This window comes from Perca flavescens, chromosome 24 (genome assembly GCF_004354835.1).
Source record: "Perca flavescens isolate YP-PL-M2 chromosome 24, PFLA_1.0, whole genome shotgun sequence".
Taxonomy (NCBI): domain Eukaryota; kingdom Metazoa; phylum Chordata; class Actinopteri; order Perciformes; family Percidae; genus Perca; species Perca flavescens.
In genome coordinates, this window is record NC_041354.1 from 13,374,473 (window position 1) to 13,389,244 (window position 14,772).

The window sequence follows — 14,772 nt, forward strand, 5'->3', positions numbered from 1 at the left end:
TAGATAAGAGAGTCAGGATGGGAGGAAGGATTGTCCTAAGGTCTCTTCACACAGATAGGAAAACAGTGTTTCACTCTAGGATACAAATACAGAATGGAATGTAACATTATTAACAACACTAACATTTAAAATAGAAAGCCTACATGTTGATTAAATAAGGACTATGTTATAAGTAATTTCATTTTTTAATTAACTTGCCCAACACTGGCCGTCAACATGAGGTTGCCAGGGAACCAGAGGACATTGTGTCCAGCCAAGAAAGAGTTCCAGCAAAGTTCCCATAAAACAGCAGCTTGTCGTTTTTGTACAGATTAAACACATGCGATATACATGTTTAATAGTGAACTTTAGAGGTGCTGGTAAGCAGATTTTTAAACTTAATAAACAGAATAGCTGATTCCCTCTACTTTCAGTCTTTATGCTAAACTAATCTGATAGACCCCCGGCTCAATATCTATAGATCTCATCAAACTCTTGACAAAAAAGTGTATATTCCCCAAAATGTTAAACTATTCCTTTAAAATAAGCAAATGTCTTTAAATGAGCATAAACCTTCCATTGCCACAAATGGTATTCCCCCGTAAGAAAAGGATTAGCCTAGGTTACAAAAGTGTGAATTGGACATGTAAGTTAACTTCATGGGTAAAGGTAAAGTTTAGCCATAACAACTTTGCTTTAGCCTTTAGCCTATGGTCTGGTTAGGTCAGTCTGGCAGCTTTGGTCCTGAGGGCTGAGAGTCTGGTCTACCACCTGGCTGATTGCACTTTATTTCATTCACTCAGTGTCCCAAGACTTAATCAGTTTGTGATTAGGTAGTAGAATGAAAACCAGCAGGAAGTTGAACTTAAACCAAGATTTAAAAAAGAAAAGGCTGATTAAAGAATAGCAGCTTGAACAAAAGAAGACAGTTAGGATTAAAGGCAGTGTTAAAGTGTTACCAACGTAGACAAAGGCTATCAAAAACTGAACCACATGCCTTCTTTCTGTCCCCGTTTCCATCTGGTAGTAAAATTCAATCTAAGTGAGCCGATCACAAGTGGACAACTCTAAGTACAGGTGAATTTTTTGTTTCATAAAATGCCCCTGAATTCACCAATATGTAGGATATTACATTCCTGCTGTTATGTTGTCTCCTTTTGTTATTTATTAGTCTCCACAGAGCCGCGTAAGCCGGCAAACTAAAAGCAGTGGCTGTGAAACAGTTTAATTTTTTATAAATTCTTCACAATAAAAGCCCCCCATTATTGTGTTTTATCAGCAGTTATGTAACAGGATTCCTATAAGCGAACATAAAAGTAAAATAAAGCAGATACAATATATAAACTAAAAAAACCACAGAGATTCAGTTAGAAGCTACAAACGTGCTAAGAGCTGACCACACTGAGACTTTTAATGAGACTTTTTTTACTGTGGGCAGTGCTTTTTCAAGTCATCGCGTTTTTTATGTGATAGTTACATCTCACATTTATAAACACACACACTCCAGCCTGTATGCACATGCATCTGAACAGGGCCTATAAGACAAGTTGTAGCTTGTCTTCTTCTATTCTTAAAGAGTCAGTGTGCTCTGTTCTAATTTACCAAACTGGTCTGTTTTGGTTTATAGCCTACAGATGACATTAGGTTACAATTGTCCAGCTAGAAGAACACTGCTGTGAGAGTCCTGGTAGCTGCAAGTGTTTGGCCTGAGGGACGGAGAGAAATAAATGTACTGGCTTGGTGAGAGAGGTCCTTGAACACCTAGAGATGTTTATGTTACACGCCACAATACTGACAATTATGTGTGCAATCCTTTCGTGATTGCACTACCCTAAGCAAACACACAGTGATGGCGGAGGTGCTTTCAATCAGCAACACTGGCATACAATTATCGTTCTTCATCACTTTGTTTGATTGCTCAATTTTCACTTCTCCTTGTTGTTCTCCTTCTGCAACTAAACAAACTCCTCTTAGTTTTTATCATTGTTGTTACATCTGTGTTTATAGCTAATAAAGACACTGCACTGTAATGTTACTTTTAGTCTTGAAGCTCTTTGGAGAGCGTCACACTGAGAATTGAGTAAATGCTTGGAATTATTTATATTAATAGGTTTGCAAAGGAACCAATATGCCCTCAAGTGCTCCTTCTCAGGCAGCCCTTTCTGTACTAAAAATTTCAAAAGCTGGGACTTAAAGGAATAGCGAGATATTTGTAGTATCCTTTCTTAAATAATGAGCATATTTCTAAAACTGTCAAACCTTTTCCTTTCACACTGCAAGAGAGGCTCATTTCAGGTTGAGAAACATTACTTTTGATTTTTAAACTTGATATCCATTTAGACATAAGCTATTCTTATGTGGTACCCCCTTGAGAAAGCACAGCAGTGGATAATCAAATGTGGAGTAAGCCACAGCTGTAAATAGTCCCCTGAAAAAAATGTCCTCCTGTTTGAGTCACTAAAAACTACAGTGAACAGTTTTAGGAAATGACTGAACCTTTGTTTTAATTAAACTAAACTAAACTACATATTTCTATTGATAATACACTATTCAAAATATATGTAAACTCATGTATGAACTGAAACATTAGAACACTGATAACATCTGATAACAACATAAACAATTCACCAAAGTTGCTACACCATCCGTCTTTCACTCCCTCTCTCAATCTCTTTGTCTCTCCCTCTTTCTCAATTACATGTCCATTATAATCAGTTAGATAAGTAGCAGAATGACCTCTGCAGGCACACACACTTCTGCTGCGAACACACACACACCTTCCCTTGGAAGCAAGGCTATCGCATCTTGTACTCGCTACTTAACTGTCATTAGGCTCTTCTTTGCTGAAACAAACCTACACACACACACACACACACACACTTTTCTCTCTAATTTCTCTCGCTCACTTATCCTTTTGTGCAGTTACACAGAAATCCCAAGTCGCTACTTAACCATTTCATAGTTGTCTGAGTACACACTCACAGACACACACACACTCATATTCACATATGTAGCTCAATGACACTGTTGCACTCTGTGTGTGTGTGTGTGTGTGTGTGTGTGTGTGTGTGTGTGTGTGTGTAGGACTGAGAGTGCGTCAAGTGGGGATTTGGGATCTGTACGACTTTGACAGATCCTTGTAAACTGACCAAGCGCCTGCTGTTACTTACAGTTTGTCTAAATGTATTGTTTGGTGTGTGCGCACATTTAGCTCTCATCGGCTGTCAGCGTGGCCCAGCAGTCTGAGCTGACCCACTCTGTCACAGCGACCGTTACCAAGGTGACAACAAGGGAGAAGGTGTCAGCTGTGCGCCAGACCCGGGAGTCACCGCCACCACAGAAGAAGAGACAAGTTGTGGTGGATTCTGAACTCAGAAAAAGGTAGGTGTGTGTTTTCTCACTCACTAGCTACGTTTCCATCCACTTGTCAATCGAATTATCTAAAGTTCGGTAAAAAAAACTCATGCGAATAAAGCTGGTGAAAGTGTGTTTCCATCCAACAGCTTTAAAGCGAATAAAAACCTGTGTGTAATGACGTCACATGCTGTTTTGCGATTAAATTGGTATATCGAATTGATTTGAGACATTTTAAGGTGTTTCCATTCATTTTCGCACTGAATCGGACAACATTCAAGCAAACATTTGCGAACAAAGTTTTGCTAGACAAAAGTAGTTGTTGTTAATATTAGAAGCCAAAGGAAGCTAAGATGGGCCTTTGGCTGAGGATCTGATCCAGCTCATCAAAAAGGTGGAACTTGCCTTTAATTTTCACTCCGGCACCGCTGCGAGACAACTGTCTTTTTTGAGACGTGTATTGCTGTTTGAGCGCCTTCCATTTACTCCGGAGGACGTCCCGCGGCTTGTCGTAACCTTTGTTGGTCTTTTCCTTCGCGAGTTCCTGATAAATTATGGCATTTCTTAGATTTTTGCTATCTAAAATAGCCGTTATATTTTGCTCGGAAATTAAATTCAAAAAGTCTCTTGTCTCCTTGTTCGTCCACTTACATCTGTCTTTGTTGACACCTGTCATGTGTGCAAACAGAGCGGAAATACTGGGCGGAAATGAACTAAAACTTATTTTTCTTCGTTTTGTGGCGGGTTGCAACCATAAAATGACCTAAAACTTAATTGCAATTCATTAATGTATTCAGCAAATAACGTTTCCATCCGTGTTTATCGCATAAGCCGTATATCGATCAGGATAAAATCCGATGAGACCAAACGTATTTCCTTTGAGTCGATATTCATGAAATTCAATCGAATTTTACTGTTTCCATAAGGCATTTTTCATTCGATATCACTTAATTTGGATAAAAACTTGTGGATGGAAACATAGCTACTGAGGAATTCTAGTTTGAATAATTCTTAGTATTATAACTTCCAAAATTTCTTTTCTAACTTATGTGAAATGTTCAGTTACATGCACCCCTTTCTACTGTCTTATCTCAGCAGGTAGGTGATACAAATTAGGCTACTGCAGATAGTGATAATAAGTATTTGTGACGGTTATAATAGAGAATAGGTATTAAAGCAAGTGACCTTAGAGGAGGATCTGTTATGCAGTGGTGGAAAGTCAGTACAGTACTTTTTTACAGCTTCAAGGAACTGTATTGCGTATTTCAATTTTACTTTAATCCTTTGACCACACTAAATTTATAACCCTGATGATGTCATAGTGATGTCATCAGGGTTGTCTCAACTTCTGCTTGAATACTACAAATGTATAACAGAAATCCAAATTCGGGGAATGTTTGAAAGAGAGGAAGTTTGAAAGCTGTAGGTGTTTATTAGGCAGGGACTTTCAAACAAAAACAATATATTGAGTTGGGTAATGGGAAATGTAGGATCCAGTGTTTGGGGGCTTGAGTCTTAGGGACTAAGGCTGCTTTCACGCTGACTATACGTAAGACTGACTCAAGCAAAAAACTGCATTTTTAAATCTGTCGCTTGGAAATCCGCAACTTTATAGATGTGTAATATGGATCTGGAGTACTCTTTTAAGAAAAGGATATGAATGCTTTTTCCACCACTGCTGTTATGTTAGTTTTTAGTGATTACATAGATGACTTAAAAGCTTGTACTTTTAGGCTACATTAAAGTTCCCATTGATTAATATTTTCTTGGCCATTATATGTAGGCTGTTCATTATTACATGAGGTCAATTTATTGTGTACGATGGTTAAGATATTTGTTTTGTTGTTTATTGATGTGTCGGTAATGTAACTGTCCAGACACAAAAATAAAACTATTCATTGATTGATTCATTCAATAATGTTTTCATCATGTCAGTAAGTGTTAAAGAAATATTTACTAAATGAACAAACTTCTCACAGTTCTAGACCTTGATTGGCTGACAACCTGTCTCTAACTGAATGAGGTAATGAGGTGACTCTCCACGTCTGCCTGATTGAATGGAGTTGAATATAATGTATTATTTAATGAGGAGAGCCAATCAAATCAAAAAGTTTTGATGTGATGACTAAAATGAGTCATAGACTTCGTTTTTGACAGCATCTAAACATAATAACTTTAAATGTATTTAATTACATTTTTAGTTCTACTTTTAGGGTACTATGTAGAGATTCAAGTTCAAATTCAAATGTTAAATCTGACTTTTAATGTTATCAGCTGCAGTGAAGTACTAAGCAATCTGCAAATTAAATCATTTAGAGTTAACAGGAACAATTAAGGATGCAATCTTGAAAATGTAGTTTTTATATCTTTTGTACTCAACAATTTAAGCAAAGCAAGTAATTTTGCCAAATGCATGTTTGTGCTTGTGTCATCAGGTTTGACGTGGACTTCACAGAGGTCCACAGCTACATGACCCGGGGCGAGGCCATCCTACAGAGCCCCGAGTTCTCTGTGTCACGCAAGGACGGCAGCATTCAGGAGCTGCATGACAAAGTCCAGGTAAAAGCACTGTATGTGTGTCATGCCCAGTAGACCTGTGATGCTGAAATAACAAGGTTCCATCACACAGGTGGGTAAGAAATATTCAGCAGACACAGAGCAACATGAACTATTTGGAGTTGTGTTTGTGTCCAGGTGAAGAATGTATGTCCAATATTCACTCTATTTTTTAGTTTTGGTCTGTACCAACTCAAATATCCGTCTCTTTAGCTGCTAAATGCTGTGTTCTCTAGGTAGTTTCTAACTTTGTTTGCTATTTGGTGAAGCATTGCCAACAAATTTAAAAGGAAAGTAGATATATATATATATATATATATATATATATATATATATATATATATATATATTCACCACAATTAAAAATAATAATTATAATATTATACTTTTCAGCGCTTACATAGACGTTCATTATGTTGTCTCACTTAATATTACCTAATCCAATATAAAAACAAGCAATGCACAATGTCTGAATAAAATGCTATTCTTTTTGAATTCAACAAAAAAATGTTGTTAAGGCTGTTGTGGCTCTTTCTGACAGAACCTGTCATTATGCTCATGCTTAGCTGTCATGGCAAAGAGAAAGTTGTTCTTTTCTAAAGAACTGCAATGATAATTCTTTGTTTATGCCGTCCATGGTGTTAAAATGTGCGCTCTCTAGAAATGCTAAGCACTGAAATAATTGTCCCCCATCCTACGCATATGGTGCATGCATTAACACATACTTCGATGGAGAAAATCCAGACACTGTAATAAATTCAGTCTTGTAAACTCTGTATTTTGAAAAAAAGAACTTAATTTGATTAAAAATAAAATTTCACATTACACATAGTAATTCAACCCATTGTTCATATAAAAATACTGGTCTGAGCCTCTTTAAATTAATCAAATTAAGCATATATATATATATATGATATTTTGTAAGTATTGAGAGCCAAAGCTTAACATTAAATTCAAACACTCTACTAACTCATTTACCATATTGTGTTTTCTAAAGTGCTTGTTCTTGACTCAAAACTTGCTTGAACTTGAAATTAGAGGCAATAAAATCTTTATATACATTCACAAAAAAATCCCTGAATAGATAAAGCTTAGAAATGGCTCACATAGCGCTGATGCAGGGTTTGTTAATGATAAACAATTAAAGCTGTAGATTAGGCACAACAAAAACTGTCATGACTGTTAGTCCACATTTGTAAATGTGCTGACAAATCATGAATAATAAATTGGTTTAACACTCCACAATCCACTGCAATCCCCATAAACAATGTATGGAGCTTTTAAGCACTGTTTGTGAACAACATATAAGATATAAAACGTAACTACTGGCATTACAAATATAATGCATGCAATTGGATAATAGATGCAGGCAGATTCTTCAAAATGTCCTCTGATCTTGGTTGCCTCTACATACTGTATAAATCGTTTAAACATACAGTAGTAAAAATATTTAATTTATAAACTGTAATGTATACACCAACATAGTATATACAAGGGAGCAATGCTCAACTACACAAGATTTCCAGATAAACAGTAAATGGCATAACGTGTATAGTGACTTGAAGAACCAGCACTTTAGAGTGGTTCTCAACCTGCCAATGGGGGGTATTAAGAAAAAAAATAAACACGATTTAAAGGAACAGGTCACAAAGGGAAATAAGCTTTTTTATTTTCTTGCAGACAGACGAAATTTTATTTTAGCTTTTTCCTGAAATTAAACACTTCCTCCACAATTTTTACATTAAGTCTTGCTGGCTTCCTTTTACTTGTTGAAAAAAAATGCTGAACTGTTCCTTGTGACATAGTATAAACCATTTCCTGCTGAAATGTTACACTTTCAAGAATTTGGCTTTGAAATGATCAATGACCTATCTGTTCTCCTCAAAACCTTCTGTTGTTTACCCAAAAAATGACCAGTCATGCTGAGGTTGTCGCAGAAGAATACTGTCGGCGGTTTATGAAAGCTACAGGAGTTCTTATTCCTTGGAAGTAATCGCCTGTTGAATTGGACATTGATCTTTCTTTGTAATTAATAATAATTCTCCTGCTATCTGCCTATCGTTCCTTTTATTTTGCTGCCTCTTCTTGTTGGTTTCTTGTCCTTTAATTTCCTATCTCCTACTCTGCCCCATCACTCTCTCTCCCTACCTCTCTTTCTCTTTGCCAAAGGTGATAGAACGAGAGCGGCCGGAGAAATACCGAAAGCTCCAGGAAGCAACACGCACAGCGCAGACCCTGGTCGAGCAGGGTAACGTGCACTCTCACACTTACACACACTCATTCACATGCATACACACACACGCACGCACACACCCTGTCTGTCCCCATGGCAACGTCTCCACCTGTCCCACCCTCTCCCCTTGTCTCCATAGAAACACTGATAGAGAGAGGAACAGACAGAAAGAGAGAGATGTTTCTTCTTGTTCGTCCTCTCCTCTGTCCTTGTGCAATTGTTGAGGCTTCTGAAACCAGAGAAACACTCAATTTATACTTTTCACTTTTACTGCTCTAACCACTATCCAGACAGAACATGCCAGAACATTACTCAACTTAATTGTGTGTGTGTGTGTTTGTGTGTGTGTGTGCATGTGTGTGTGTGTGTGTGCGTGTGCATGTGTGGTAGAGATTTTATTTATCAATGCCTTTGTGTGCAAATAATCAATTACATGACCTGGAAAAAAATCTTTATAAAGCTTATGAATAAAGCTTCAAAAACATTATCTCATTACAAGCAGTAAGCATTGCCAGGAATTCAATAAACAAACAAGCACATTTTTAAAGCTATAGTGCGTAGTTTCTGTCTCCCCCATGAGGAATTCGAAGTAATGACAACAACACTGTCGGCGGTCCACATGATACAGCCTTCTGTGATTGCGCACGCGCCACCACCCCTCCTCCATGCGGTTGCTAGTATGCAAGGAGGACACGGAGGATTAAAAAAACATGATGGACTCTTCAGAAGAGGTAATTATCTTCACTAGAGCTTCTGCGCCGGATGACACAATCTTCTGAAGTAATGACATACTGAGAAATACAACAAGTTGTGTGGAGCTGATGGTCTTAATTAGCTTTGTATATAACTCATTTGGCAATGGCTTGAATGTAACGGGCGTTCATTAATATCAAAAGGTTACGCACTAAAGCTTTAAGTAAGGTGTTAGTCTATATTATCGTCATTATTAACAGTTCCCATGAAAAGACAAAGCCAGCAATGTGTTATTTAATCTCTCAATACTTCTGACTTCCGTCACCTGTCTGTGACCCTCAGCTCCATGCAAAAAAACAGCATCAGCCAAATGCTTGACATGTACTGTAAATGGAACCTAATGGAGGTACGATTACAGGAAGAAGAAGCAATCTTGAGACATGCAAGCCAGGATGCTGCCTCCAGGTCCAATTATCATCCAACGGATGGGCTTCAGTTTGCCCTTTAAGAGGCAGGAGCGTGAATCCATCTTTGTACAACTTTAGCATTGATTTTTCCCTCCTGGAACCTCTTGGAGGTTTTCATTTTCCGGACACTGGACTTATATGTGTCTTTTAAATTGGCTATTTACATTTAAAAAAAAATGACGGCAGTGAGCGTGAATGCACAGTTAGATGTGTGTACGTGTCCCTGTGTTCAGTGAGCAGGCCAATAAAATGTTTTTGAAGCTCACATTTTGTGCAGAATATTGATGGCTCACCTCACCTCTCCTACAGATGACATTCACTACTTTTTGTGTTCATGGAGTGAGTGTGTATTTATCTCTGTCCCCTATAGAGAGGCCAGTCATGCCCATGTGGACTGTGAAGCATGTATCATTGAGTATGTGTGTGTGTGTGTGTGTGTGTGTGTGTGTGTGTGACAGTCCCCTCTCTTTCTCTGTATGACCCCCCCAGAAGGGAGTCGTGCTGATGACATTGCCCAGGCAGCGGAGCAGCTGAACCAGCGCTGGGTGGGATTCTGTGCCCTGTTGGCAGACAGGCTGGCATGGCTGGCTTACCAGACAAAGGTACACACACATACAGTACATGTTTTCCTTTTCTTTTTTTTTTACTGCAGTTGCCTAATTAAGCTGCACTGACCATGTTCAGTATTATATAAGTTATGTTTGTAGCACCTCGTCTTTCTCAAATATACCACTCCAGAAAGTGACAAAAACAGCTTTTACATGAGCACCTGCACGGACATATTCATCTTTATGCTTTTGTAATAATAATGACAAATGACTTTAAAACTTCATTTTAAAGCTGTACTCCAGCTATTTAGTATTATAATGTTGAGGATTAGAGACAGATTTAAAAAAAAATCGTCAAAATATGTGCAGCAGGGACTGAATTATCCTGACTTTTTAGTCCCTAGTATGGGTCAAGCTCCACACAAGAGCCACAGAAGACATTGTACTGTTTTAACAAGCTGCATAGTACTCAACATGACTCCTAAAGTGATCTTGAGGTGTAATATTTCCCTTTATTTTTATATATTTAAGCCATTTTACAGTTCAGTGCCCAGAGGCATGTGAAATAGGCATGACCAACTCTTAGTGGAATTTTTCTCAGTAACAGTATATGTGTCTGCTATAATCCATCATATGTGTTCATATTTACGTGGGGAAAAATGGTTTAAAAAGTTGTTTTAGAATGTCTAGTTGTTTTCAAAATACTAGTTTCTAAATTTGTCTGCTTTATTGAAAGCTATAGATAGTAATGTGACAAATCTTTCTTGTATTGTGGACAGGATGCTCTAAAGATGGGCCAATAGGTGTCACTATAAACCATGTTTTTCTGTACTTGAAACATATGGTGCATATGGTATTGCCTCTGGAGGTGTCCAAGAGGCAAGTTAAAATAGCACAAATCTGCTATGCATATACCCAGGTAGAGTTAGAATTTCAATGTGATATGACTCACTCTCAGGTTATCACAGGTGGTTCATTCTGACTTATCATGCAGCTCTTCTGCAAACTAGGAAAGACTTTTTTATGAAAGAAAACATATGCTGTGTGGGTGTTTCCTTGTGTCTTTGTGGGAGAGGCATTTTTCAACTTTATTCAAAATGTGTTACTGTGTGTGTGTGTCCCGCAGGTGCTGGTCTTCTACAGCTTATATGAGCAGTGTGAGCAGGCTGTGGACAGCAGTGAGAACTGGCTCAAGGTCCAGGCGCCTCCATCATCTGAACCAGAAACACTCAAAGTACAACTGGACCGATGCCAGGTGACTGAAAAAAATAAAAGTTTGAGCCTAAACTGTCTCCAGGATGGTGTGATAAACATGGCTAGTAAACATCACATAAGCATTTGATTCTATTTCGCTTTTTTATTTTTAAATCCCTTTGTTGTAAGCCATATTTGTTTGGTTTCATTTTCATGTATTTCACGTCTTCATTTCTTCTTAACAGTGTCTTTATTTATTTGGCTTGATTGAATGTATATCTCTTTTCATGCTTCTGTTTGTCACAGCACTTTTATGTAAGTATTTGATGTTATTTATTCATTAATTCCAACGCAGACTTAATGAAATGTACTTCCTTACTATTTTCCAATATGTTCTTCGAAAACACCTGCACCTACTCTTACAAAAATGGTGCTAGCAAAGAAATTACAGCTACTGTTGGGTTACTGTTTAGTTAGTAACTATCTGCAGAATAATTTGGAAATATTGTCTCTACAAGTACTATGAGTAGTTTTGCTGAAGCAGAGGGAAAAGCTAGCTTGGGTCTTTTAAAAATTTTACCTGAAACTACAATATTTTTTCTTTCTGTTGGTGTACAGATTAAACAAACAAGATATAATGTGTCAATTAATAAAATATGAAGGTGCTGGTCATCAATTTTTTTTTTTTATCTTTGGACATAGACAGGCTAGCTGTTTCCCCCTGCTTCTATAATAATAATAAATTATAATTATTAATTAAGCTAGTCGTAGTAGTAGTTTTGATCTACTCTGTAAACTGCGCGGGAGCACGGAAGAGTTGAAGAATAGAGGCAGAGGGGGAGGAATGTGTCATCCTACTCCTTCTTGTAGCCATAACTCAGTCAGATGCCATGATACATTCCAAATATGTTTAGATTTACTGTGACTGTGACACTGAAAAACTCCTTATTTGCACACACACACTCACACACACACACACACACACACACACACACACACACACACAGGTTAATTTCAATATCATCTAAACAACAAGAAAAGAGAAGTGATAAGCAGCTCTGGAAAAACAAACTTCTAAAAGGAGAGATGTAAGGATGGGATGCATAATTAACATGAAAGAGATGACAGAAAGGGATGTATAGGGAGGAGTAAATGCCACAGACGAAAAGGGAAGAACATGTAAGTAAGATAGAGATAAGTATATAGATCAACATAGAATGAAGAAAAAGAGAGAAATGAACAGATGTAGCAGGGAGAAAAAAGAGGATAGCTGAAATTCTGTTTTTCTTGGAAGATATGTCTAGCCTCCACTGCAGACACATTTACACAAACAATGTTTCCCTCAGAAGTGCGCCCACACATGTTCACTTGCATTCTTCATAGACACAACTGGAGAATGCCCACTTGCTCCCACACATAAATACTTTCTGAGTTCATGTCTTTATATTAAACAGGAAAGACCTCAGCGAAAATAAAATATTTACTGAAATGTTTAGACCTTCCCGACGGCAAACCATGCTGCTGTCAGCTTATGAAAATCTATTCTGTCGAGGTTAAAAATGGTTGTGTTTTCTAACATTATTCATGAAGAAAGAGTGTGTCTCTTGGCTTTAGGCCAGAGTGTTAACTTAGTGTTACAGGGGGATAAGAATGAGCTGCATTCAAAGCCTTCACCACAGGATAGTTCAGTGAATATTAACCTTACCCTACCTGCTACATCATGCAACTCACCTGGACTGATCCTCCTCACAATTTGGAATTAATGAATTCCTTTAAAGGATAAGTCTTGTGATATTCTATATTTTGTTGTCAACTAATACCCCATTGTTGTAACCATGCTAACAAGTATTGAAACAGTAAGCCACACGGTTGCACTGGGTGACAACTCTGTGTCGATGTTATCTGATTACATTTAACTCTACAGCTGTCAGACAAGCTTTGGTGGTAAAATGGGGTGTGATTGAAGTTATTGGGCCCTGTCTTGCACTCAGTGCAATTGCCTTTGTACACCGACGCATGTATCATTCCTATTTTGCACCCGACGCACAGCAGACTCTTCCCTCCACGGACGCACGTCGGTAAAGTAGGGAATGTATTTGCGGTCCGGGGGCGTTTCAGCGAAAAGAGGAGTCGTGTTCCGGCGCAAACGTTCCCTGGTGCTATTTTGCAGTTTCAGAAAACAATTCCGCCACTGACCAGGAAATACCTGGTCTAAAGTCAGTGGCGTGTTATTCAGATGCTATTTTAGGGGCGCATGCTTGGCCATAATGTAGCGTGCGCACAACGCGCATACACTTTGCTTCTCTCATCTACACGGACGCAGTTCCCATTTTTGCATTTTTGCAAACATACATAATTACAAGGAAAAATATTACTGAAAATGTGCTTCAGGTGTTTGGATAGGTCAGGAGGCACTTTACAGTGCAGTCCTCAAAAAGTCGCAGCATTCTTTGTGGCTTGTTGTGTTTTACACAACATTTCCATGAATCATGGATGTGTTGATGACATAAATGAGGAAATATTAGAGGACTTAAGGAGACGTGATGTTGAACTACGGCGGAATCTGGTCCGGGAGTGGCAATGCGCTCCTGGAGCGGGTGGATGGAGATGGAGTGGGGGGAGGAGGAAGGGGCACAACAGGAGCAATTATTACATCATAATAGCAATCCGCCATGGAACAAGCGCGCCTGCTCTTAAAGGGAATGTGAGATGTCGCTCTGATTGGTTTATTGCACGTTACGCCCAAACCACACCTACTTCAGACCAACCCATTTTAGATTTGCGTAGGGCGCAAGATTCATTTATCCTGCCGGTATAATAGCAACAGCGCCAGAGATCCGCCCACAAAGCTACTTGTGTTTCACGTTTGATACTTGAAAAAATATTCAACTACACACTGTTCTGTTCTTCTCTGCTCTTCCTATATTGACAATGTGATTGCAGTGATTTATTCCTGTTCTCTCTGTATAGTTCAGGAGGAAAAAAGTCATAGCTACATTTCAGTTTTGCTGAGCTGATCCAGTTTCCTGTTGGTTGCTTTTTATTGCATTAGTGTATACAGAATTACCATTGCATTTTTTTTGCAAAATCTCCATGGTGACAGATTTGGCCTGTGTGGTTGACTAATACTCTCTCCCTAATCGGTTCATTCATGATGTGACCTCCGCCCCTCCCCAACTGTCCTGGCAGGAGGAAGTGGCTCGCCTGGCCTCCCTGCTGCCTCAGGTGGATGTTTTGGAGAAGCAGCTGAAGGAGCTGAAGGAGGCAAAGGAAGGGGAAGAGGACCCTTCAGCCTTCCTGGATGCCGACATCAATGCCCTCAAAGAGCACTACCAGAAGGTCCTGGAGGATCTGAGGGCGAGAGAGAGACAGTTACAAATGGGTGAGAGAGGAGATATACTGATTAATTGAAAAAAACGTAATCCCAGCAATTCAGTTCAGAGTTGACCTTTTTCAGTACTCCTCATGGTCCCTAGTTTAGTTTAAGTGGCCTCTATTTTCAAAAGTTGGTGGGTACCCTTTGTTAGAGTAAGTGCTTACATTTTTTTCTATTTTTCACTGGCCACGAATTACTACTATTATTACTAAAGTAATACAATATTACCAGACAATATTAAAATTCAGCAGTGAAAGCTGACTCCGTTCAAGTCATTTCAGCTGTTTTCTCAATACAGTGCACACTACTGGTGGAACAATGGATCATATTTGTATTTAGTCAGTACAGACTGATACATAAAGTTGAATACAA

The 14,772-nt window shown here is 38.5% G+C and overlaps 1 protein-coding gene across 3 annotated transcripts in view; it reads left to right on the forward strand.

The window, feature by feature from the left end:
- Positions 1 to 14,772, forward strand: part of dmd (dystrophin) — a 416,019-nt gene that overhangs the window by 194,949 nt on the left and 206,298 nt on the right. For all 3 annotated transcript variants that reach the window (XM_028571814.1, XM_028571815.1, XM_028571816.1), the window contains 6 exons: positions 3,191 to 3,360; positions 5,769 to 5,892; positions 8,059 to 8,137; positions 9,772 to 9,884; positions 10,957 to 11,085; positions 14,214 to 14,406. In XM_028571814.1, coding sequence (XP_028427615.1) covers positions 3,191 to 3,360; positions 5,769 to 5,892; positions 8,059 to 8,137; positions 9,772 to 9,884; positions 10,957 to 11,085; positions 14,214 to 14,406 — 808 coding nt within the window. The remainder of the gene's footprint in view (positions 1 to 3,190; positions 3,361 to 5,768; positions 5,893 to 8,058; positions 8,138 to 9,771; positions 9,885 to 10,956; positions 11,086 to 14,213; positions 14,407 to 14,772) is intronic.